The sequence below is a fragment of the Lynx rufus genome, unplaced genomic scaffold, assembly GCF_022079265.1.
Source record: "Lynx rufus isolate CCGP_SWC_20201006 ecotype Redwood Valley unplaced genomic scaffold, mLynRuf1.p SCAF_2, whole genome shotgun sequence".
In the NCBI taxonomy this organism is placed as follows: domain Eukaryota; kingdom Metazoa; phylum Chordata; class Mammalia; order Carnivora; family Felidae; genus Lynx; species Lynx rufus.
The window spans coordinates 157663388-157690480 of record NW_025814834.1 but is presented as its reverse complement, the minus strand read 5'-3'; the positions used below and the strand labels follow the sequence as shown (position 1 = coordinate 157690480).

Here is a 27093-nt window from a genome sequence, read left to right as displayed (position 1 = left end):
GGTTCCAATCTGGGTTTTGTCCCTCACTGCTACATGACCTTGGGCAACTTGCTTCTCGACTTATTGGCTTTTTCATCTGTAAAAGGTGGATAGTAATTGTGCCTCCTTCATAGAGTTGTTTGGAAAGTTAGATATGTTAATGTACATTGGCAAGAAGTTTAGCACAATACCTGTTAGTACTCTCACCTAATATTTTGATTTTTTATGTGCAGGGTGATGACCAGTTAAATGTATTTGGAGAGGATACCATGGGAGGTGAGTTTCCCTTACTGATCAGACCAAAGTTGTATTTTAGTAGCTTTGAACATGTCTTTTTTATTAAACACCAACTGATAGACAGTAAACTACTGACAGCATGCAGTTTTTCCGTAGCCAGGCTACACAATTAAGATTGGAACTCTTTGGATCTTTCCCCTTTTAGTCCATATCAAGAATCAAAGGGCCACCTTACTTAGAGATGCATTTCCTTACTACCCAGAGAACATGACCCTTGACATGCTTAGTGAAAATGGAATGTTCTCATAAAAATATGTTTGGGAAACATTTAACACTCACTACCCTTTGGAAGAGACACATATAACAGCATAGCAAGATTCCTATAAGTCCTGCAGTAAAGACAGCTGGCTAACTTTAACATTCTTCAAATTTATTGGAAGTCTTTTTCCTACATGGTAGTTAAAATTCTTCAGTGTGCTGTTGGGATGCAACCTAAGAAACACCCAAATTATCCTGCTTTGTAACTGTTGTCATGTTAAAAGTCTCATAACAACTAGCAAATTCAGCCTTCACTGTCTGAAAATAGCTAAAATTATGTGAATTTGAGATTGTCCAAAAGAGATAAGGCTCATGATTGTCCTAGGTAAAGTACCTTCTAACATGTCCACTCAGTAATAAATGTTGCTGTAACTATGGTTCATGGAAATATGTTTGTATTGACTGTGAGCACATGCAAGTAAGTGATCTGGCTTTCCAAATAACCCCAGCTCTAATCCTACACTGATCCATGAGCATGAGGTAATAGATAAAGTGTCATTTGATGATAATGGCCATAGCAGTATGTGAAAATCTCAGTCACCAAATGACATCATGGTGATTCATGAGGAAAGGCACATAAACATGAGCCAAGTGCAAATAATCAACTCAGTCCCAACTGGACAGGGATTGATTGATTGCCTAATAAAGTTTCCCTTTTTCCTGGCTATAAAATTAATATGTATTCATTGTGGAAATGTTTTCAAGGTAGAAAATATGAGCTATCTAAAACCTTATGACCTCTAAATAATCATGGTTAATATTCTAGTGTATTTTATCCCAGTGGGTTGGCTATGTACCTGTTTTTATATAGTTGAGAATACATGTGTATATACAAATAATTATCTCCATTCTTTTTGTGTATATCATAACATAAGCATGTTCCCAAGTCATTACAAACTCTCCATAACCTTAACTCCTAATGACTACACTGCATGAATGTTCCATCATAGGTACAACCATACCCAATAACAACCATAGTCACTTTCTTAGATAGCAAATAGATTAAAAGTTGCTCAGCTTTGTATAGAATTGTTGAATCATTATATTGTTCACCTGAAACCAATATAACCTTGTGCGTTAACTGGACAGGAATTTAAAAAAAGAAACAGTTGTTGCTTAGCTTCATAAAAGGAAGCTGGAAGTCTAGAGAACATGAGATGACCATCTGGTCCATGAGTTAAAAGCACCAATGTATGTGCCTTTAATAGAAAGCTCCAGATAACATAGGATTTTTCCAGTCACTGTGGACTGTTCTGTAGAGACTGCAGCATCTCTTTGATTAGAAAGAACAAAAAATTTTATTCCTTAGTGTGAAAACCAGATGGTTCCCCAAACCCCAAATTCACATCTTTCCTCTGATTTTAGCTCCCCTGTCTCCTTCCCCTCCTGTTCCCAAACCCAATTCTTCATGTCCCATTTTCTCTTCAGAATTGGGCCTTTTCCTCAGCTAATAGTGGATTCCAGCAAAAAGGTAGCATTGTGTATATAAAAAAAAGCATCCCAATTTTACTGAAAAGCAAGTTGGATAACAGAGGAGTGATCTCGCTTTCAAAAGTACTTATCATCTACATAAAATATAAAGTGTAAGTCAGGCTCCTATCTGTTAATTTTAAGTGTAAAAACTGCAGTTTTATCACCAAGATAGGAAATAAAAACTTTGTACTATCTCTCAAGGTAACCACATTCTGCCCATCATTTTAGTCAACTCACACCCAGAGCAAGAGCAAAAGCAGCTGCCTCCAAAACCAGAAAAAGAGCCCTAAGTTACACCTAGACTGGGAATTTAGGGCTGGCTCCGCCCAGTCTGGCCCCTCCATCCTGGGTCTCCCCTCAAGGTGGGGGTAGCTCCAGGAACTTCCACAGCCAAGGGTCTGAAACGCACAGCTCAGGGGCCTGGGGTTCCAACAAAAACATCAAATACCTTTGAACTCTAGAATCTTTACTTCAAAACTTCACGTGTTATTTTCCGTGAAGTGAAAAATCACAATGTCCTATATTCTAATATATTACTGTCTCTTCAGTGTATATTACAGTTTGAAAAGTAGCTCCCTTAGCATAAGGGTTAAATTAAGAATAATAAAATATTCAAAATTATCTTCAGTTGCTCCATCTGCAGTCACATCTGCCCAACTAAGGGAAGCATCCAGTCTCAGATCTATTTTGTTTGTCCAGCATGGTGCTCTAAAAACTTGACTTTAAATGTTAGTTCTTGTTAGCCATAGTTCATAACACTCCACACCCACCCTCCTCACTGGTTTAGAATCTCTGTCTGGCCTTTGTCTAAGCACATCAAAGAAACTCTTCTGAAAGTTCTTTGTGGAATCAGCCTGCTCCCACACACCCACCACCACCCCTGGGGGTGTTAAACTAAGCTGCTCAGAAAGTAGCCAGTCCTGGGGCAACTGGGTGGCTCAGTCAGTTAAGCATCCATCCTCAACCCAGGTCATGATCTCACCATTCTTGAGTTTGAGCCCCGCGTCAGGCTCCGTGCTGACAACTCAGAGCCTAGAGCCTGTTTCGGATTCTGTGTCTCCCTCTCTCTCTCCCTCTCTCTGCCCCTCCCCCACTCACACTGTGTACTCTTTCTCTCAAAAATTAATAAATGTTTAAAAAAATTAAAAGAAATTAGCCAATCTAAGGATTGACTTGAACATGGTGGCATCCTCTGACCCCCTCTAGAGCCTACTTCTTTAGCTTTTTACCATCATTTGCTCAAGATGGTCTCTAGAATACAGCAATACCTCCCTTACTGGCCTGTGCAGACTCCCACAGTCAACTGCAGAGCATCCTGAGCTAATCTACTTCTGCCCCCAAACTCTGTGACCCTGCCCTGGCACAGCTCAGCAGGCAGCCTGATCTCCATAACTAAAGCCCTGTGGTCTTAAAGCCAGGGTGAATTTGTTTCTGCGCTTCTCTAAAACATTCGTGGGTAGTTCTGTTGTTTCTCCTGTCCTCAGGTCCTCACTCTAAACATTTTTTTTTAGTTTGAGGACCCCCTGCTTCCAGGCTCAAGCAATAACCATTGGCACTTTCTGAGGCCAGAGACCCTGAGCTCACAGAGCCATTCCCAATTCAAGTTTGGGGCTGTGGTCATCTCTTCAAGTAACCTCACTCTTACCCAAGGCCTCTTCGAATTTTGGGTTACTTTAGAAACCTGAAACATGCAACAATAATCACATCATAATTTTGGCCAAGGGACAAAGGGGACCATTTCCTCCCGTGGCCCATTTATTTACGGGAACCACAGAATCATAGGTATTTGAACCGAAAGAGACATTAGAGATCATTGGGTCTGACACCTTTACCCTACAGATGGAGAAACTGAAGTACAAGGGAGAGGAAGTCACTCGCCTAGGTCTAGTCAGTTGAGAATAGTATCAAAAGTGTAGCTATTGTCTACCCATCCTTCATGGCCAGCTACTACACCACATGACAATTGACAATCTTTTAGGGCTCCACAAACTCTGGAGGGTTTTGCACTTTGCCAAAAATTCCTAATTATCCCTCTGTTTCAAAGTGGTGGTTCCTCGGTCCCACACTGTTGGGGTGAATGCAAACTGGTCCATCCACTCTGGAAAACAGTATTGTCGTTCCTCAAAAAGTTAAAAATAGAATTACCCTATGATCCAGCAATTGTACTACTAGGTATTTACCCAAAGGATAGAAAAATACTGATTTGAAGGGATACCTGCATCCCAATGTTTATAGCTGCATTATCAACAATAGCCAAATTATGGAAAGAGCCTAAATGTTCAGCAACTGATGAATGGATAGAGAAGATGTGATACACACACACACACACACACACACACACACACACACACACACGAATATTACCCAGTCATCAAAAAGAATGAAATCTTGCCATTTGCAATGACATGGATGGAGCTAGAATGTATTATAGTAAGTGAAATAAGTAAGAGAAAGACAAATACCATATGATTTCACTCATATGTGGAATTTAACAAACAAGCATGGGGTAGGGAAAGAGAGGCAAACCAAGAAACAGACTCTTAATGATGGAGAACAAACTGAGGGTTGATGGAGGGAAGTAGGTAGAGGGATGGCTAGATGAGTGAGGACACTTATTGTGATGAGCACTAGGTGTTGTATCTAAGTGTTGAATCACTAAATTCTACACCTGAAACTAATGTTAAACTGTATGTTAACTAACAGGAATTTAAATAAAAACTTGGAGAAAAAATAAAGTAGTGGTTCCCAAAATTCAATCCTCACTCTCACCATCTCTGGGATTTTTGTTTCATCTCTATATGACCTATGCTAGATATTATTGACTTAATATTTTTCTCTAAATTGACTCACTATTATTATTTAAATAGATTTATTTTAGAAGGAAATTTTATATTACTACCTTAAATGGAAAATAGTATTATAGGAACTATATTTAAAATATTATCTTCCAGACTCCCCATTTGTGCTTTAACCCCTCTTTATTAAAAGAGATCAGCAAATGTTAAGAAAAATGTAAAATAACACAAAACTGAGATACTTAAGAACATTTTAAAATAATTTTAAAAATTATCTTTCTTTGTAAGTCATGCTGTTTAATAATGGCTTATCAGTTTTGCCACCAAAAATTGATAGTTTGTGTTAAAATGAAATTATGTTACCAGGGTCTGGGAATAAGGTTGAAATAAATGGTCATTGGTGCCTATAATTTATGACCTATTAACATATTTACTGAACTTAAGGCTTCTTATCAAATAAAGCTACAAGATTTTGGTTTTTACACAACATAAGTAAAACCAGTGTTTCAAAACAGTTTTACTTGCCAGTAACTTAAATTATTCTTACTTTAAAGGTTTCATGGAAGATTTGAGAAAGTGTAAAATTATTTTCATGATTGGTGAGTAACAGCTCTCAAGTTTTCTAATGCAGTTGCTAATAAACAACTTGGTAGAGAAAAAAACTGTTCATTTCTTATTCTGCTTTGAATTCTGCCCCTTTTTCAGTTAGGAAATACCCTCGAGGCTTCTGGATTGTTGCTTTCATTTATGCAGTTTTATATTGTTTTTGGCTTTGTATCTTTACAGAATAGACAAAGTAAGACTCTAAGGAATGTCAGAATCCTGATTTTAGTTCCTCAGTAATAAAATACCTTATAATCCCATGAGTATGAAGAAGTCATATGCTAAAATCTAGCACATACATTTTCTGTTTGAACAATGAGCCACTGCTCACTAAACGAAATATATCAGCAACCACATATTCAAATATATTTCATTAACCATACCCTGCATTCCGTTTAGCTAATGGTAAGAAAATTTCATTTATTTTATGCCTCATATTGTGAACGTCGTTGGTAAATTAATTGTGGGATAAAATTCACCAGCATTTTCTAAGCACATACTATGTTCCAGTTCATCTCACTTAATCCTTCCACAATCCTATAGGTTGGTGGTCTATCTCTACTACATATCTGTTACACAGACAAGGACACTGAGACTCAGAAAGGTAAAGGGACTGGTCCAAGCTCACGTAGCTAATGAGTGTGAGAACCGGCTATTCAGTTTTCCCCGTGGAAATCAATGGGACTATTTGAGCAACAGTTATAATTGCCCAGAATAGCACCAAATATTGTCAGAGCACCTCCCAAAAGTTAGTACTTTTCCCTCTAAGTATTCAAGTCTTTAGAAAAGCTAATACACCTACCTTTTCATTTAAAAATTTTTTTTCTATTCATATTTAGAAATAATGAAAAGGCCCACACATCTTCAATGGGTAGGAAAAAGAATGGTTATCGGCACCCAAGAAATATAATCATATAAAGTTAGAATCTTGCACCCTAAAGTTGGGATGTTTCCTTGGAAATCTCTCACTAAGTCTCCCTCATTGTCAGATAAGGAAACTGAGTCCCAGAGGATTTAAGAGGTTTGATTAAGGTCATTCAACCAACTGGTGGCAGAGAGGAGACTAGGGCTGCAGTTTCCTGTCCCAGGGCTCGCCCCATTCCACCACACAGTTGTGTGGGTTGTTACCCTGGACTCTCTCCCTCATTCAGTCCTCCATCCCATACATACTGAGGCCTAGACCCATTCTGGGCAGTGAGGGATCACAGAGCTTCCATCCTAGGTGAAAAGAAGAACTAATCGACTTATTATCACAAACTTAAGGAGACAGAACAGCCTGGATTGAGTGTCTGGGGTAGAAGTGGGTGATCAGAGTGATCAGGCAAGGCTTTCCTACAGAAGTGATATTTAAGCAGGGAACTGAAGGAGGAGAGCGGGCAACGCAACCAAAGGGATTAACAGAGGTGAGAGGAGGAGGAAGTGCGTGTCTTAAGCAGTGAGAATTCTTGAGCCCAACCTGAGTTCTGTTTCTGACCTGCTTGCCTCTTGTTGACCTTAACCATGGGAACTGGATGAACTCTTGCCACACTTTTTACATTCTTTTCAAAAAGTAAAAGTAAATTATTTCTACTCCTTACTGAAGAGAAACTCATCCTCCTAATAGCAAAGAAAATTCCCCTTTCCACATAAACTTTAATCACTTTTCTCGCCATCAAGGCCATACACAATGAATTATATTCAGCTTTTATCTTAGGGGCCAAATTAGGAAGAGGAGAGACTCTTAACCCTGATGTTCAGTATCCAAAGAATGAGCCTTTATTATCACATAGAAATCTGTGTCTTTAATAATGTGATCCAAAAACAGCTTCTAAAAATAGTACAGCATGTTTTGTGATTGTTGTTATTTTCTCTGGCAGTAATATTATTTCAGAGTTACCAGCGGTTTAGCACTCGCAATTAAATTTCGAAATATATTTTCAAATATCACTTCTATCTGTCTAGGTATAACTAAAGACCTTGGCTTACCTAAGTCCTGTGCCCTTCAGAAAATCAAATAGCACAATATAAAATCTTTGGCATCATACAAAGCTTGAAACCCCCAAGCGTCCACAGACTGCAGTCTAAAAACTGCTGCTCTGAATAAAGGTTTTTCTTATATTAACCAACTCTCCCATATTTTATCTTACTGGTCAGTTACTATTCTATTAAAGATTTCAGGTTACTGGTTAGGCAGTAGAAGGTGCAAAAACCACTGTGGTATGAGGAAAAATGATTGTTCTTCTAGGGCATTTAGGACTCTGCTTGAAAATTAAGTCTTTAGTTCTAAACACTTCCTTGACAGATGGCAGAGTGGTATTTGGGGGCTGTATTATTGCAGGTCAATTTGAAGCTCGTAAAAATACTCAGGATGTCATAGACACACCCATAGCAGTTTTGATGAGTCTTAATAAACAAGAGTCCATTGGTTTCAGTGAAATAAGTGTGGTATTCCCTATATGAGAAAATGAGGTTGAATTTTTCACTTTTCAAATTATTGTCTTTTTTTTTAAAAAAAAATTTTTTTTTCAACGTTTATTTATTTTTGGGACAGAGAGAGACAGAGCATGAATGGGGGAGGGGCAGAGAGAGAGGGAGACACAGAACTGGAAACAGGCTCCAGGCTCTGAGCCATCAGCCCAGAGCCCGACGCGGGGCTCGAACTCACGGACCGCGAGATCGTGACCTGGCTGAAGTCGGACGCTTAACCGACTGCGCCACCCAGGCGCCCCTCAAATTATTGTCTTGACATCTACCAAGACAAGTGGGATTGAAATATTAGCTAAAAACCAGGTTGACAACTTTGCTGTTAGTCTGCAGATAAAAATTAATATTCCTAAAGCACTGCTCCCCTGCTTTAAAGTATCCTAGTTCCTTTTTGTCTATAGAGAGGTCCAAATTCTTCAGACTGACCTTCAAAGCTTTCTCCTCACTGGCCTCAATGTGCCTTCCCATCTCCCACTCCAACCCCATGTGAGTCTGTGGCTCCAACCCCACTTCCCTTGCTTTTTGCCAGTCCTGTCACTTGAAATGTCTTCTCCCCCAGTTAATCATGCCCCAAGGTCAGGTTTAACTTGTAGCCCTGTGACATCTCTAATCACCAGCTTCTTCCTGTGTGCTCCTCCATCGTGTGTGTCTGCATCACTCATTTAGATACCCTGTAATGATTTAGGAAAACAAATATTTGTTGGAATAATGAATTCTTTAAGAACCAGTGTGGCCAGTTTCCATAACAACTGAAATAGCAGTTGGAATTCTTGGACTGGAACTGACAGGCAGGTTGCTGCTGCTGCTGTAGCTGTTGCTGGCAGGACAGTTTTCAGGTTAATTATGAGCCTAATCGACGCCCTGACTCCATTGTAGCTGCTACCCTCTCACCCAAAACAAGCAACACCAACTTCCCCCACCTCTGAGCAATTTCATATTCATTTGCAAAATAGTTTTCAGTCGGGGCAGTTAATAGCACCGACCGCCATCTGAGTGGAAAACATATTCAGGGAACGTGTACTGTCTGGACCAAAAGGAAAAGTGGCAAGGATGGATCTACTTAGCCCTTTGAATGTTGTATGAATATTACCTTTGTTCATGAGGAAGACAGCTCAGTAGCTGTTCATAAAGAAATACCTTCCACAGGATAGATAAGGGATCTCACAGGATCAGGCCAGTGATCAGAAGGATTGAAAAAGTTTCAATGAACTTTGGTAGTTCACACACAAGACATAAAAACCATGCCAGTGTACATTATGTACAAGACTGGGGCTCATTCATTGCTGAAAACGGAAAATTCGTTGGATAATATAAAAATATCCCTTAAAGAGCCTCATTATGTCCCACTAACAGGCTCCTACAGTTTTCACAACCTTTTTGGTACATTTTTTTCCTCTCTCTCTCTCTCTCTCTTTTTATTTTTTTTTAATCTCTTGATCATTATCTTGCTATTATCCAATCTATCTCGGCCTCCTTTTCCCTTCTGTGCTTTTCATAGCCTGCCTATGCCCAAAATGTGTCATAACCTGAATTCCCATTAATTCCTATCCAAAGCCTTGGTAGAAGTGCTTCAATTTGGAAAATCATCTGATTTTACAGGCGAGATGTGATACTAATGGCATAATGGTCAAGACATCATTCTGTGGCTTTAGCTTTCAGGATGTCGAGGACACAGATGGCTTTGTGTACCTTAGCATTAGTACTGACAAACTGCTTTTCAAGTAGTAAGCTTTGGGAGGTACTTTTATGATATTCAGTGTTATTTTGTGTATTTTTAACCTTGTGCAAACTAGTCCTCTTTATGTCCTTATGGAAAACTGTAGAAATGAGAATTTTTGCTTAAAACTCAATATTTTAATGCCCTGCCATTATTTCACTATAGCTCTGATGTCATTTCATTGTTGCCGTGTTATCAAAGAATTTTGAATTAATTTAATCTTTAGAAAATACTTGCACCCCAGATGAAACATGTTTCATATTGATGCACATATTTGGTTAAATTAAAACTGAAAAGCAAAACTGATTGTTTTAACTTGATGCAGCTGTAAGAGAAGCCAGCATTCATTGAGCACTTAACACACACTAGGCACTGTACAAATAATGTTATCTTATTTAATGATTGTACCCTGTATGGGGTTAGGGTTATCACCATCCTGACATTGCAGGTAAGATGCTAGAAAGGTAAATAGTATACTAGTAAGTGATGGATCTGGGGCTTGAAAGCTTGGGTTTTATCACTGGCAACAAATGCTGCCAATTGCTGTCCTTGAGGTGACAGGCTGATTTTATTTCTTTTCAAGAAAATGTCTGCCAGGGCACCTGGGTGGCTCAGTTGGGTAGGCATCCGACTTAGGCTCAGGTCATGATTTCACAATTTGTGAGTTCGAGCCCTGCATGGGGCTCTGTGCTGACAGCTCAGAGCCTGGAACCTGTTTCAGATTCTGTGTCTCCCTCTCTGTCTCTCCCTTGCCCACTTGTACTCTGTCTCTCTCAAAAATAAACAAACATTAAAAAGAAGAAGAAGAAGAAGAAGAAGAAGAAGATGTCTGCCATATACTCAAGTGTAAAAACCCATAGTTTATCTGCTAGCCCATCTTCCAGAAGATAAAAAATGGTTTTTAGCTTAAAAAGCAACTAGTTAAGCAACTCAAACAATCATAATGTTTTTCCTCAAGAAAACCATTAACCTACGTGTGCTAAAGTGCCTTGTGTAAACTTCACACAAAATATTAAAATGACATGTACTTAAGGGCTGAAATTAAATGAAATGAGTCTTTTATACTGCTTCATCAAGGACATTTTTAGGTAACACTGGCGTTTTCTTCCTTTTACTTTACTGTGAGTTCATGGTGATGAATATAGATCTAGTAGAATTGGATGCAGCTGTCTTGATGCATGCTGTGGTTTTGTAACAATTGCTTCTGTACCATTAGTGAAAAGCAATAGCCTGTAAATGTTGTAATGGAAATAAGGGACTGTCCAAAATATACGAAAACACTAATTCAAAGAGATACATGCACCCCTATATTTATTGCAGCATTACTTACAATAGCCAAATTATGGAAGCAGCCCAAGTGTCCATCAATAGATGAATGAATAAAGAAGATGTGCTGTAGGGGCACCTAAGTGACACAGTTGGTTAAGCCTCTGGCTCTTGATTTTGGCTTAGGTCATGATCCCTAGGGTCATGGGTTGAACCCCATGTCTGGCTCCACGCTGAGTGTGGAGCCTGCTTAAGATTCTCTCTCTCTCTCTCTCTCTCTCTCTCTCTCTCTCTCTCTCTCCTTTGCTTCTCTCTCCCACTCGAACTCTCTCTCTTCTCTCTCTCTCTCTGATAAAAAATAAAAAAGAATAAGTTGTAGTGTATATACACTAGCACACACCATGGAATACTATTCAGACATAAAAAAGAATGAAATCTTGCTATTTGCAACAACATGGTTGGAGCTAGAGAGTATTACGCTAAGCAAAATAAGTCAGAGAAAGACAAACACCATATGATTTCAGTCATCTGTGGAATTTAAGAAGCAAAACAAATGAGCAAATGAAAAGGGAGAGAGAGAGAGAGAGAGAGAGAGAAACCAAGAAACAGACTCTAACTATAGAGAACAAACTGATGGTTACCAGAGGGGAGATGGGGGGAAGGAAGGGTGAAATAGGTGATGGGGATTAAGGAGGGCACTTGTTGGGATGAGCACCAGATGTTGTATGGAAGTGTTTGAATCACTATATTGTACACCTGAAACTAATATAACACTGTATGTTCACTATACTTGAATTAAAATTTTTAAAAAAAGAAAATAGAGGACCCCCCAACATCTGTGGGCCACACTTTGAGAACCACCACCCTAGGACTAATTTAGGAAGGGGTTATGTTAAGCAGGTATATGAAACTCTAGACTTTGCATTTGGAAAATCTTAGAGGAGAAAATCGTTTTTTGTGCCTTGTTTTTCACTGGTCCTTTCAAAAGCAACCTCACAAATGTGAGCAAGGGGTCAGGGGTAAAGGGGTACATCTACTGAAAGCCCATTTCTCTGGGCTGCTGTAGGCCTGGAAAAATTCTGAATGTTTCTGGGTAGCCAGTGTACGAGGGATGCCTGAAAGGAAAGGCTGGTGCTAGTCAGAGGTGGGCAAAGGAGAATGTATCAGGAGGACCCACAGGAGACTCCAAAGCAAGGCCTGGATGGAGGTGGAAAGGGTGACCTCCAGGATCAACAGTAGTGGACTGGAGGAAAGGTGAAGAAAACCCTCCAGGTGGGAGAATAGCCCTGACATTGGAGATTGAACTTTGAACTTGAGTTAGTCCCATCAGGTCACTATGACAAAATACCATAGTCGGGTGGCTTATAAACAACAGAAACTCATTTCTCACAGTTCTGGAGGCTGGGAAGCCCAAGACCAAGGCCCTGGCAGGTTTGATGTCTGATGAAGGCCTGCATCCTGACTCATAGACAGCTATCTTTTCCTTGTAACCTCACATGGCAGAAGGGGTGAGGGAGCTCTCTGGGGCCTCTTTTAAAAGGCCACCAATCCTATTCATAAGGGTTCCACCCTTGTAATATAATCACCTTCCAAAGCCCCACCTCTTAATACCATCACATTGGGCCCTAGGATTTAACATAGATTTGGAGGGGACACCAACATTCAGTCTATAGCAGAAAATTGACTATCATGGTTATCAAAAATCATTAGATTAGATTAAGAAAACTCAGATGAGATTTGACTGAGTTTCTTAACTGAAACTGAGTTTCTAAACTGAGTAGTTTCTAAACTACTGAGTTTCTAAAATGAAAAAGGTAGCTAATCAGCTAGGCTGGGTTCACATAAAGAAATATGTCTCCATCTGACCACCAAGCCTGTGCTCTGCCCTAACTGAAACATCAGAGCTCTGCTCTGGACACAGACACATGATTGCCACAACTCTTTCTCCCATGAGGGCATGCAGTTATTAAGGGACCTTTTGGCACTCTCCTGGCCTAAAACCTGTATTTTCAAAGTCCAGACCATTCAGGATGAGAGAGTAAAGGAAGAGAGACATTGGGCCACTTTCCAAGAGAGCCTCAAATGCATTTACAAACCAATGGGATATCTTTCTGATGTTGAAGAAATGTAGGCGTTGTGTGCTAACAATGAACCTACTTTGTCATAGACTCTAAGTCTGAAGTTCTCTTTTGGCCAGCAAAAGAGCGGGATGCAGGAGGAAAATCGAGAGATGGCTAATGCCTTGAAAAGATAAGAGGCCCAAATAAGGGTCCTTGCCCCATTTTTTATTAGGATCAGAAGGCTTAAAAACATGGCAATAGACGTGCACAAAGAGACAATGAATCTGTGAACATTAACTTGTGGACATGAAGGAAAGGGAGTCTTGAAGATATTCAGGGTTAGGGGTTTGGGTTCATACAAAACAAAATATTGGTGCCAGGCAGTCGAGCAGAAGGTTGTTTACAGCAGACATGAGGCACCACCTCTGTTTATCTTAGCTAGCCTAGGGGATGAGACAGGTAGGACAAATAACCTGTTTATCTTAGCTAGCTTAGGGGATGAGACAGGTAGGAAATAACAAGGCACTTTTTCTTTTATTAATCATCTCCACTTTGGGCTGCTTCATCTGCAGCACAGAAGTCTATAGCCCAATTTACCTGTTTACCTAACTTGGTCCTTCCCTCCTGTGAAAGCAGCTTTCTGCTATAGTACTAAATTGGGGGTCACATCCACCCGGAATACCTAATCTTACTTATTTCATATACCCATGTATTGGGTGCCTTTGCACCTCCCTATTTTGTTTACCCAAACTCGAGTATGAACATCCTATGGCTTTGTACTTCTTTATACCTTGTTAACCCATTGGTGTAAGCCTGGGGGATTCTTAAGCTTATTCCTCACACTACTTAATTACATAAACCTTTTCACTACAAAAATGCTCTAAGTAATGTTGAACTAGAACAAAACATTTTCTTCATTTAACCAGACCAAACCTCTACAAAAGGCTTACTATGCTTAAAGAACTATGGGATTCAAAAAGACATTAAACAGTCCTTGGAATACTGCATGACATGGCAGAAGCACAGGGATTTTTCCATGTTTTTTTTTAAATGATTTCCTCAAGAAGGGAATGTTGCTGAGTCAATTCAGTCATCCAGACGGGCCAATTATTGCTAAACGGAAAAGTGCCCAAGTAAATGAGTTTTACCAAGGAAAGTGTTTGGAGACCTCACACCATCATATACATTGTCTCCCTACCCATTTCTTGAAATCTTTTTGGAAGCACCATTAACTTACCAACAGAGTCACCTGGTGAAGACTGAGTTACTCAACCTGTTCACTCAAAAGCACATCTCCAGGTCTGACTCACTGAAAGCTTCTTTTGCTTGTTCTGAGACCCACTAAGCATGACCAATAGTACAGACTTTAGAAGGACCCAGCACTGGAAATGAGAGACTACCCAAAACCTTGTGTTTATATCTAACCTCTGTGTGCCCTTGGCCCAATCCCTTAGCCTCTCTGGATTTCTTTTAAAATGGCAAAATGATATTTGTTTTCTTTTCACCCCAAATTTGAGCAGCCAGTGAGTTGATACGTTGCTAACTGTTCTCTTAATTGGAAGCATGTGCAACAGAGACATAGCCCCAAGGAAGTGAAGTATGAAGGCAACTGAAAAAGTCAAAGTCTTCATCTTCTACCCCCAAAATATTTATTTTAATTACCTAATAATAGTATTAAAACTAACATATACTAGTCACTTACTATGTTCTAGGTACTATGCTGCCTTTTTACATATTATCTTATTTATTTCTCACACCAATCACCAGTACTCGTGTTTTTCCCCATTTTACAGATGAAGAAGTAGCAACTCAGAAGGTTAAGGAACTTCCCAAGGTTACAGTGTTAAAAAATGGGACTCACACCCAGTTTCTCAGACTTCAAAGCCCACGATTTAAAAGTGTATACAGATATGTAGTAAGGAGAGAAGGTGGGAGTATTGTGGGTGGGGGAAGAGCTTGCCATAATTATTTGAATAAATGCCCCAATTTTCTATCTTACTTTGTTCCTGTATATCTAGCTATTGATGTCTGAAAGCAAAGACAAAATAATAAGACATCAAATGAATATTGGTGAAATAGTCCTCTGTGTGCCTCAGCATGTTTCTGCCAATTATTTGCAATTCCATAATAACTTCAAAACAGGAAACAATTTGAAGCCATAAAAGTATGTGAACCATTCTGAACACTGCCCCACCCACCCAAAGCACATCAATTTTGAAATACACACTGCATCTTTTACTAAGAAGGCATATCGTGGGTATCTTTTTTATGAGCATTACCAAAAGTATTTCAGAGAGCCAAGGGCAACAATGAGCAAGTGTTTGAGAATGTGATTCTGGGTACATCTGAAGGAACCTAGTGCTTTTGAGATTTTCTTTGTGGGTTGGATAGAGTACCTGGACCACATATTGATCTCAAACAATGGCTTAGTTTAGAGGTAGAGGGAAAAAATAGCCTAGGCCAGGGGATCTACAGACTTCCAGGGGGCTATATACAATTCCCTAATGATAAAAATATTCTCTCACTGCTATATTAAAATTTCCCATTAGCTATATACTCCTTTGGGTAATTTTCATTAATTCATTTGATTTTTATTGAGTTTCTGCTATATATCAGCAAAATGATGGGCCTCATCATACAAAGATGAAAGATGAGGCTCCCTAATCTCAAGGAGCTCATGTTGTAGGGAGGGAGCAAACAGCACAGCTTGGTACATACATGCAGTGGCAGCAACATAGGTAATGGAAAGAAAGACTAAAGTGGGCATGCAGGGGTAAAAGGGGACATCAGAGCTGAGTCCTGAGAAAGAAAAGGAATTGGCCAAGTGGTAAGTGGAAAAAAAGTTGGAGTCCATGGCAAGGAGAGGGAACAAGTGTGCAAGAGAGAGCCTCAGAGGCGAGGGCACAGGAAGTGGTGAGAGGCAGAGCTGGAAACAGACTCAGGGTCCAGGGCATGAAAGGCTGAGAACACAAGGCTAACAAATATAAACTTCAGCCTGTAGCAATGGGGAGCTGTCAAGGCTTTTATTCTGTCACATGTCACCAAATTTAGAGTTCAGAAAACACACTCTGGAAGCAGTGAGAGGGAGCCTAGGCTGCAGCAGGGAGGCCAGCTAGGAGGTCAGATGGATGGTCATGCAGGTGAGGAACAAGGAATCAGTTGAAGTGGAAAAGAAGAAACAGATCCAAAAGGTCTTAGGAAATAGAATCAACAGGACGTAAAGATCCATTTTGTTCGGGTGAACAAGAAGAAAACTAGCATGACTCGGAAATGGCTAGTTCAGGGGCTCCTGGGTGGCTCAGTTGGTTAGGTGTCCAGCTTTGGCTCAGGCCATGATCTCAGGGCTCATGGGTTTGAGCCCTGCATCCTGCTGCGAATTCTGTGTCTCCCTATCTTCTCTCTCTGCCCCTCGTGCGTGTTCTCTCTCTCTATCAAAAAATAAGTGTTAAAAAAAATTTTTTTAAAGAAGTGGCTAGTTTAGATGACCAGGTGAACGGAGGTGTCATTCAAGGATATAAGGAATGTGGAGAAGAAATGGGTTTTGAGAAAGTGATGAAATGTGTTCACACAGTTTAAGATAGAAATGCTAAAAAAAAAAAAAAAAAGATTGAGATGCTAATGAGACATCCATCAGTTAACGTCATTAAACAAGAGCGTTTTGAAATCCAGTACCCAAAATAACAAGTTGTGGCTGTAGACACAGATGTAGAATTCACCAGGATATCAATGGCAGTGAAACCACGCATGTGCAAGGGATCAGCCAGGGAGCTTAGGGACAGTGAGCATGGAGGAAGGCTGAGACCAGGAGTCTGGGAAACACCTGTGCCAGAGCCCAAGGAGGAGAGAACAGCAAGGAAAGCAGAATATCAAGAGCAAATGGTGTCACAGAAAGCAAGGGAGGAGAGAGTTTCCATGTCGGAAAAGTTAAGTAAAAAGCAATGAGAATTGTCTGTTAGGTTTGGCAACCGCAGAATTACTGGTGACTTTGGTGAGAGCAGTTCCAGTGGAACAGAAAGGAGTAAAGCCAGCTGGCTGAGGGGCAAATGGGAGGTGAGGAAGTGAGGATACATTTAGACTATACTTGTGAGAAATTTGACTCTGAGAGAAAGCAAAGACTTAGGGCAGTAACTAAGGGAAAGGTCAAAAGTGGGTATGAGAGAGTCAAACATATTTGTATATATAGAGAGAGGCAGTAAACCATCTAGATAAGTGTGTGACCTACTTGAGTTCACATGCCAGCTCCACTCTGACCTTGGGCAACACTCTTACACCCACTCTTCCTCAGTTTTCTCACCTGTCATGTGGAAGTAATGATTTTATCTAGGTCATAGTGTTGATGTGAGGATGAAATGAGTTAACACATGTCACAGCACTCCTAGTATATATTCAACAATCATTAGCTATTACTACAACTATTATATGGTTAGTGAGGAGAGACAGCCAATAAAAAAGAGAGAATCCTGAGAAAGGAGGGGGGACAGCTAGGATAGGATCAGAAGTGCCTTGGAATGAGGAAAGGATACCTCCAGGATGGGGTTGCATGACAGGTTAAAAGGTTGGGTGTTCATCTATCTGTTTCTGGTGTCACTTGTTAAAATTATACATTCCCTTAAGGGATTGACCTGTTATACAGTGTTTTACCTGGAGCAACTGTGGTTGGCTGGGATCAAGACAAGTTGAAGTGGGAAAGTATCTCTTAGGCCTTGGGCTTACACCTGCCTTTTGACTGCCATTTCCTCTTGTAGACACCTTCTTGCAGTTGGTTACAACACAACACAGATTTTACTGTAGGATGCTGTATTTAGCCTTGAGGCATAAAGCAGAATAACAAGCCAGTGATTAAAGGGGCAGTAACTGTTTTGGCTTTTCCAAATGTAACATTCCCAAAGTATTTCCCTCTCATTTTTCTCTAGACTCGAGAACCAAGAGTCTCAGAGCATCTTTATAGTTGTAAATGAAACATATTTAAACCAACCATTAGGTGGTCATGGCAATGAAAGACTCTCTCCTCTTATAACTGAGTGGAGCTGTTTTGTGTTAACAGGACATAGTCCTGTGACCCAGTTGATTTTTTTTTCATATTGTCTGCAGCACTGCCTCTGAAGGCAGTGTTCCTCATGGTTCTACTTTGCTTTGAGGAATGCCTTCTAACAGAAAATGGATCACCATGTCAATGCCACACACCTGCCCATCCATGCCAGCCAAGTGACCTCAGTTTAAAGTGGAAGGAACTTATTTGGTCCAATTGCATATTTCCCTGAATGGACTAACTCTTATAGTAAAAGCATGGAAAGCTGGCATGGACAGAGTCCCAAGTAGAACACAGTCTTATTTTTCTTGGAAACCCTCAACTTGGTCTGGGTGGACCCACTGAGGCAAGCTCTGAGACAGCCTCTCATTCCAACATTTGTTGTTGAGAGAGTAAGAGAATATTAAGAAGTGAGAAACCTGGCTGAGTCCAGCCAAAAGTCTCCTAGAGTCTACTCCTGGAGACCGCTTCCACTGACCACTTTCTTGAAGGCAGTGATGGCCATTGATTGGAGAATAGTTTTTACTAAATTTCCTAGAAGACAGAGACCATGCCCTTTCTTTTCTTTTTCTTTCTTTTTTTCTTCTTTCTGTAGCACCTATCAGGATACCTGGCACTTAGTAGGCATTTGATACATATCTTTAGAAAAAATGAATGAATGGATTGAAATGGAATGGAAGATATAAAGACTTCATTGTCAGAGAAGTAAATGTGTTAACTTGTCTTCTACCAATACCCATCTCAGAGTCATAATGATAACAGCAGAGGTTTCAAGTAAAATGACAGGGCTTGGCCATTTTTAAGAACCAACCATAACTAAAAGACTCTTCCTCTGGATGGGTCCTGAAAAATCAATATGGAGTCTTTATAATGTCTTCCTGGCCCTTTCCCACAAAAACAAAATAAAAAAATGCATGCCTTTGGTAAATTTTGCTGAGTAAGGTAGCATGTAGCTTCCATATCAGAATCAAGTTCCAGTCCACCACCAGGTAACTGGCATAGATGCCAGGAAACAAAATACGAAACAAATAGCTAGAAAATCATTGACCTTGATGGTACTGATTATGAGTTTTACCATCATTCAAAGAAGGGAATATAGACTAGAGTTGATTTGTTAAACTGTCATTGAAGATGCAAGAAAAGGAAAGCAAGAAAAGGAGGATTTTTTTTTTAATTTTTAATGTTCCCATCCCTCAAGGGGATTATAATCTATTTGATGAAGCAAGAATTGATGCTTATAAAAACTTTAGAACTAATACAAGACAGTGTACAGTTAACTGACAAAGGAACTATTTAGTCAGTATTAGCAGGGATTAGAAGACAAAGAAAGCACAATGGCTGAATGGATGGGAGCCCCTTCCTGGGGAAGCTGAGAGCCAAGGAGAGCCTCAGAGAATGGATGGGATCCCCTAGGCTTGAGAGAAGGCTGAAGAGAGAGGGATCCCAAAAAGGGAGATTTTGAGTAGGGAACAAATTACAGTAGTAGGAATATGCCCTTCATGGCCCAGGAACAGGAAGAAGATGGACCAAACCATGGAAGCCCTGGATGCTGAGAAATAATGTGATATTGACCAAGGATGAGTCCAGGGCTGGTGAACAGACAGGAAGCACCAGAAGGGAAAAACTGCCCTTGATGAACTTGCTCTACTTTCATCATTTCCCACTCCCTCTCTTCTGTTAGGATACATGCAGCCAGAATCTCTCCCAGAACAGATTACTAGAATTTTTTTTAATTTAAGGACTTTATATTTATTTATAAAAAATAATATGTCTTTATTCTAGAAAACATGTATTAGCAATGACAAATCACCCAAAATCTCAAAGCTTAACAATGAGTATTATTAAGATTTTGATTTATATCCCTCTTAATGTTTTTCTATGTATGTATTTTTAAAATATATATTTTTCATCAAAATTAGATCATGCAACTCTAAATCCTACTTTTTACACTTAACAAAATATCTTAAGGGCCTTTCCAAGATTGTAGAGCTGAATATACAATGTTGTATCTTAAAGTTTTCTTGCAATTGAACTGAAACAGAAAAACAGGAAAGCACTCAAATCATGAGTGTTTAGCTTGATAAATTTTCCCTGAGTGGACACATTCATCTTATCCACATGCAGATCAAGAAATCGAACATTACCAACATCCCGGAATGCTCCTTGCCCCCCTTCTATTCACTTCCCCCTGCGAGGAATACCATAGATATTTTTGAGTTTTATATAAATGGAATCATTCTGTATGTATTTGTATCTGTCTTCTTTCAATACATCATTTTAATGACCACGTACACTATTCCTTTGAATCACTGTAATTTATTCAGCTTATTCCTATTGTCATGCATTTTCCCCCAGTTTTTTGCTTTCATTAAAAATTCTGTAATGAATATCTATGTAACTAAACAGTGATTTTTCCCCTTACAATAAATCCACTGACATAAAAAAGTTTAAGACTTTTGACTTATATTACCAGATTGCCCTTCAGAAAGATTATACCAATTTTATATTCCCATCACAGCGTATAAGACTTCCAATTTCCGTGATTTGGTCCAAAATTGAACACAAAACCCCAGATGTAATCCAACTAACATCCACCACAAACGTCCCTACCGGTCTTAAATATCCTCACTTCCTTTTATAGTACATAAATAGACTGCAAGTACAAATATTCTCTGAATTCTCTGACAAAGACAAAAACATGGAGTGGTAGTGCTGGAAATGACCTTGGAATTTACCTAGTCCAACAAGCTTGTTTTCAGATGAGAATACAGAAGCCCAAAGAGGAGAAATGTCAGCGGAGACAGATTCCCAGTGAAAAATGAACCAGAAAACCACGAGTAGAAAAAAAGCTGCAAAAAAATAAAACAAAATGTATTTCTGGCAGTTACCTTTGGGAAGTAGGATTATGGGAGACTTTTCTTCTTTTTGCTTTTCCGAATTATTTAAATCTTCAGTAAGGAGCATATATTTCTTTGACAGAGAAAAATCATTTTCTTTAAAAGAAGGAAAGAGAAAGAAGGAAATGTAGAAAGGAGAGGCTGAGTTTGTAAATTACCTACTATATTCGCTTAATGCATGCCTAAGATGCCAGCGTGAGGTGGACTGCAAAAGAGGAAAAACGGTGGCTTGATAAGTTTAAGATGAATTTGGAAGAGGCAGAATACTCTAGAACAATGAATTCTCAGAATTTAGAGGCCTAAATACGAAAATCCTGACTGAAACAGCTTTTGGAAGGCTCTAGTTTATAAGCTTGGTGAGTCAGGTCTGCAACAGGCCCTAGAGACCTCTGGGTGAAGAAGAAAAGGACCAGTTTTTTAGTAGTATTTTCTCATGAGCAGGTTGGAAATCCTGTCTCTGTCTTTGTTTGGAGATGGAGTTAGAATGGATATGGGGCTGGGATGGAGATGGGGGTGGGATGGAATGGAGTTGGTGTAAGCATGGGGATGTGGTTGGGATAGAGATGGGATTAGGTTGGATATGAATTTAGGATGGAAATTGGTTTGTACTAAGAGCTATAGGAGTTCACAGCATTGTGTGGTGAAAACGTTTACAGGAATCACCTTGGTGCATGCCATTTCCTCTCACCCAAGACCTGAACCTTCCTTGTCTTGTCTCTGTGTAAGAGCTAGATTCATGGCATCCAATTCTATGGAAGAATGAGAGTCATAGCATCCAATTCCAGAGTCTTGTGTTAACTAGACATTTCACATGTCTTTCTGTGCCTATGGTAGATTCTGTGAATGGCAGAATGATTGACTTTTCAGCTTGTCACAAGAGAGATGAAATCATGTCTGTAAAGTCTCCAGGTTAATAAGTGGTGGGGCTGATAGGGTTGCTAGTTTTAACAAATTAAAATACAAAACAACTAGTTAAATTTGAATTTTAGATAAACAGTGATGGGGTTTAGTGTGAGCATGTTTGATGCAATAATTAACTGGACGTCAACTGGCAACCCTATGGGGCCATTATGGAAGCCTAGCTTCTGGTTAACTAAACACTGTGTGGTGTATTTCTGAACAGCAAAGTCTATCTGATTTCCAGAGTGGCCTTACATATGAGACTGTAGAGCTTAGCAGTTACCAAAGCACAGGGGGCCCTTGGGCAAATATTTTTAACCTGTACAATAAGGTTATAAATAACATTTACTTCAAATAGCTATTATAAGGATTAAATGACTCTAGCTCTTCCAAAGAGACAAGACAAGGAAGGTTCAAGTTTTGGGTGAGAGGAAATAGCATGCACCAAGGTAGTGATTCCTAAACATTAAAAAAGAATACTAATAGAACAGATACCCACTAGAGAGAGCCAAAGCATAAGAGACTCTTAAAAACTGAGAACATGGGGCACCTGGGTGGCTCGGTCGGTTGGGCGTCCGACTTCAGCTCAGGTCACGATCTCACGGTCTGTGAGTTCGAGCCCCGCGTCGGGCTCTGGGCTGATGGCTCGGAGCCTGGAGCCTGCTTCTGATTCTGTGTCTCCCTCTCTCTCTCTGCCCCTCCCCTGTTCATGCTCTGTCTCTCTCTGTCTCAAAAATAAATAAACGTTAAAAAAAAAATTAAAAAAAAAAACTGAGAACAAACTGAGGGTTGATGGGGGTGGGAGGGTTGACGGGGGAGGGTAAGTGATGGGTATTGAAAAGGGCATCTTTTGGGATGAGCACTGGGTGTTGTATGGAAACCAATTTGACAATAAATTTCATATATTAAAAAAATTATAAAAATAAATAAAACTATCAAAAAAAAAGGAACAGATACCCACTAGATCAAATATCAAGCCAAAAGCACTGTGAACCAGACACCTTTATCTGAATAGTCTGCAGTGACTTCTCAAACATGTCTGTCTCTGAACCATTTCATTGGTACAAAATAGGCCACAGTCCCCCTTCTGTTCTCTCGGTCTTGATGCTGAGAAAACAAAAGTTCCCCTCATCTGCAAGAGAGAGGTTGGCCCTGCTATTGACAAGGATTTTTATTAGTGATTTTTATTAGTGATTGTAACAAGCCTTCATTCACAATAGAACCATTATGTCAGCATTATTTCACTGTAAATATTAAAGGAAAGATCAACCAAGACTCAATGCAGCGACCACTGGGGAGTTCACAGCAAATTTCCTTCAAGATTATCTAGTCTAGAAATTCCAGATTGGGTTAATCATCAGAATCACCTGGGGAATTTTTTAAATATCATCTTGTTTTATTATGAAAATATTTCAAACATTCAACAAAGCTGAAAGAATGTTACAGTGAACACTTGTACAACCACCACCTAATTTCTGCCAGTAACATTTTACTGTAACTTGTTCTATCACATATCTGTCCTTCTATCCATCCCTTTGCCCAGCCATCAATGTCTTTTTTTTTCTTACACATTTCAAAGTAAGTTGCAGATATCTTTATGCTTTCCCTGGGGAACTTTCTAAAACTATAATTTCCCAGGCTTCAACCCCAGTGGTTCACAGACCTACTGATACAGGAATGTTTTCAATACCCGGTGATTCTGCTACACAGTCAAGTTTGGGAAAGCATCAGTCAGAAGAAGCGAGGTTATGCTGTTAAGCCCAACTAAAAATCTCTGTAGTATAGAACAACAAAGATGTTTCTTCTTTCTCCTCTTCCTCTTCTTGTTCTTGTTCTGGACCAATGCTACATGTTCATCAGCAGTTGACTAGGCTTCACTCTGGTAACCCCTACTATCTGAAACATTGATAGTTTCATCAAAAAGGGACAAAAAAAACATAGAAAACCATGTACTGGCTATAAAAATCTCTGTCTAAATATGATGCACATCCACCTCTCCCCACATTTCATTGGCCAAAACACTTGGGAACTCTTAAGTTCAAAACAGTGGGGACAAATTATCCTTCCTCAGGGAGGAGCACCTTGGACAGGAAGTTTGGATATTAAGGAAGAGTATTAAAACACACATAGAGAAAGAAAAAAAAACATTAATTTAATCCAGACTCTTCAATTCAAAGACAAGGAAGCTAGCATTCAAAGAGGCAAAATCTCCCAAGATCTCCCAGGATCACTCAGCTAGTTCAATGCAGGAATGGCCTAGAACCAAAGTCTCCTAACTCCTAATGTCATGTACAGGGCTACCTCCTTCTCCTTGAAACTCTCAGATTGTTTACCATCAATTTATTCATTCATTCACCAATCTAACAACTACCCCTATACACCACACACTGATACATAAGGCACAGTGCCTGCCATCAAGAAGTTCACAGTCACATGTAAAGTTCTTCCATATAACCTGCAGTTGACCCTATCACTGGCATATCTTATCCTATTCACCAAATAACCTGAAGCAGCAGTGCATTTCAGAACTAATAGAGATGTTGTCTTAGAGGATAACGATCTATTTTTCTTAATTGCTTTTAGTCAGACAGAGTCTGTTCTCAGCAACAGCCTGGTGAAACTCAGCATGGTGATATAGCTCATCCCGAATACAGAATATTGAAAGTGACTCATAGGCCGACAGTGTTTGGAGATCATTCCTAGGGCACAGTCAGTTCATGATCTGATGGAATGCTGGCTTTTCTGTGAAAGGAATCACTCAGTCACAAAACCTAAACCCAACGTCAGAGCACATTTTCACTTAGGGAGAAAGAAATACTTCAAGGGATAGAAATCTAATAGATTTTTTTTAACAATTCTGATGACTGTATAAAAATAGAATAGTTTGATTTGCAAAAGATGTTTGATACTTTCACAAGCTATAACTGTGAGGACTACCCATCTTCAAAGATGTTAAAATAGTATCACAATATAAAAGTGCTGTTCCCTAATTTGTAATTAACGAGGTTGAAGTCCAAGAGGGTAAGTGACTTGGTCAAAGTCATCTGACTAGGTAAAGGTATGAGATATAAACCTGGAAGTTGAGTCCTTTGGTCCAGTGTTCCTTTTACATGAAAGGAAATAGAGTTGTCACTTTTATGGGACCATAAGGCTCCTAGTCATTGGCCCTCTTTCACAATTGCCTGTGATACCATGCAAAGCTCTGTGGAGATACCAATAAAAATAAAGCACTTTCTACTTTCTGTGAGCTTCAGCCTGGCAGAGGAAGGAAGAGAATGTGGGCAAACTTTGTGTCCTGGAGGCCACGGGAAGAGTGAATTTCAGGATGTTTATCAGTGGTGTTAAATGCTACTAAAGGGTCAAAAGTAGTAAAGACTAGGGGAAGATCATTAAATGATATGACAATTATGCAATCACTGTTGAACTATAAAAGGTCAACTTCAGAGAGTGACGAGAGTAGGAGGGTGGTATGCAAGAGGACAGGGAGTCAGTAAAAGAGAGGGAAATGGAAACGGGCAGTTTTAGGATACTGAAAAAGTAGGAAAGAATATAAAAATAACTAGAGGATGCAGACAATGGTAGAAATATTTTCATTTGGATTGGGAAGAAACGAGCCTATTGTTACACAGAAGAGAGACAAGATGGTGCCAACTGAGAGGAATACATTTACAGTGGACAGGAAAGAGGAGCAAGTTCTTGGGGCAGGCAGGAGGGGATCCTTTCATCATTAAATAATTTATGTGTATGTCGGGGGGTGGGATGGGTGAAATAGGCGATGGGGATTAAGGAGTACATTTGTCATGACAAGCACTGGATGATTTGTGGAATTGTTGAATCACTATATTGTACACCTGAAACTAACATAACACTTTATGTTAACTCTACTGGGATTAAAATAAAATAAAAAATAAATAGAAACAATTTGTTCTTTCAGCCATGATTATGAAGTGTGTCTATTATGATTCAGGCATTGTGTTCGGGCACCATAGTGAGCAAAATATACCCATAGCCCAGGTTTGTGAACCATAGAGTCAAATATGGAAGACAGGCTTAAATAAATGCCAGGTAGATAGATGAGAGAGAGAATCATTATGCTGTGAAAAGTGCTGTTAAGGAAAATGCCAAGGTGCTAAACGGGGAGCCAAAGCAGAGAAGTTAGCCATCAGCTAAATAGTTGTATGAAATAGTCTTCCAAACAAAAGAAAGGAGGGATGGAGAACAAAAGATATGTTTTGAAAATGTTAAGAAAAGAAGATAACCTTCACCTTTGTAATGAACAGGAGAGTTAAAAATACTTGTAAGAAGGGGCTCCTGGGTGGCTCAGTCAGTTAAGCATCTGACTCTTGATTTTGGGTCAGGTCATGATCTCAAGGTTCGTGGGTTCAAGCCCCACATCAGGCTCTGTGCTGACAGCATGGAACCTGCTTGGGATTCTCTCTTCCTCTCTCTCTTTCTCTCTCTGCCCCTCCCCTGCTTGCACTCTTTCTCTCTCTTCAAAAATAAATAAATATTTTTTTTAAATACTTGTAAGAAGGCCACCTGGGTGGCTCAATAAGTTAAGCATCTCACTTTGGCTCAGGTCATGATCTCACAGTTTGTGAGTTCAAGCCCTGTGTCGGGCCCTGTGTTGCCAGCTCAGAGCCTGGAGCCTGCTTCAGATTCTGTGTCTCCCCCTCTCTATGCCCCTCCCATGCTCATGCTCTGTCTCTCAATAATAAATAAAAATGTTTAAAAAAATACTTGTAAGAGTAAGAATATGTTTGAAGAATGTGTTTGAAGATTTGAGGACAATGGGGAAATAATAGAATCCATCCATGGACATTCTATTTGGTATCAGCAAAAGAGGAATCTATTTACCCAGAAGCATTAGAAGCTATTATGAAGTTAGATAGCATGACCCAGTTGGCTGGGTTTTCTGATGGTCTTAAGCAACCCAGAGTAGATCAAATAAAGCAAATGGTGGGTTGGGCAGAGACTAGTTGGTGGTTCTCATGGAAGCCACAACAGAACTCAATGGGGGCAAGGGACTCATAGCTACTAGAAAGGGCCTGGTGTCCAGCTGACTGTGAAGGTAAATGGCCCAAAGGGAATGGACCAACTCAATGAGGTCACAAAGAAGGCAGAGAACAAGTTGAGAAGTGGATCAAGGGGAAAGAAAAAGGGACAGAAAGACATGAGCAGAGTAGAAGGATAGACCCAAGTGATAAGAAACTCTCCGTTTCTGCCAGATCAATAGGGAGCTAAAATTCAGTCAGCAGTGCTGGTCACTGGTGATGAAGACGTTTAAAGAATGCTGAGGCTGGGGTGGGATGGGCTTAAGGCCTGGAAAGCTTTGCTAATGACAATTAGAAAATTA

The 27093-nt window shown here is 39.8% G+C and overlaps 1 protein-coding gene across 1 annotated transcript in view; it reads left to right on the top strand.

The window, feature by feature from the left end:
* Window positions 1–27093, top strand: part of AK5 (adenylate kinase 5) — a 258512-nt gene that overhangs the window by 184141 nt on the left and 47278 nt on the right. The window contains exons 9-10 of the mRNA XM_047083085.1: window positions 213–255; window positions 5357–5401. Coding sequence (XP_046939041.1) covers window positions 213–255; window positions 5357–5401 — 88 coding nt within the window. The remainder of the gene's footprint in view (window positions 1–212; window positions 256–5356; window positions 5402–27093) is intronic.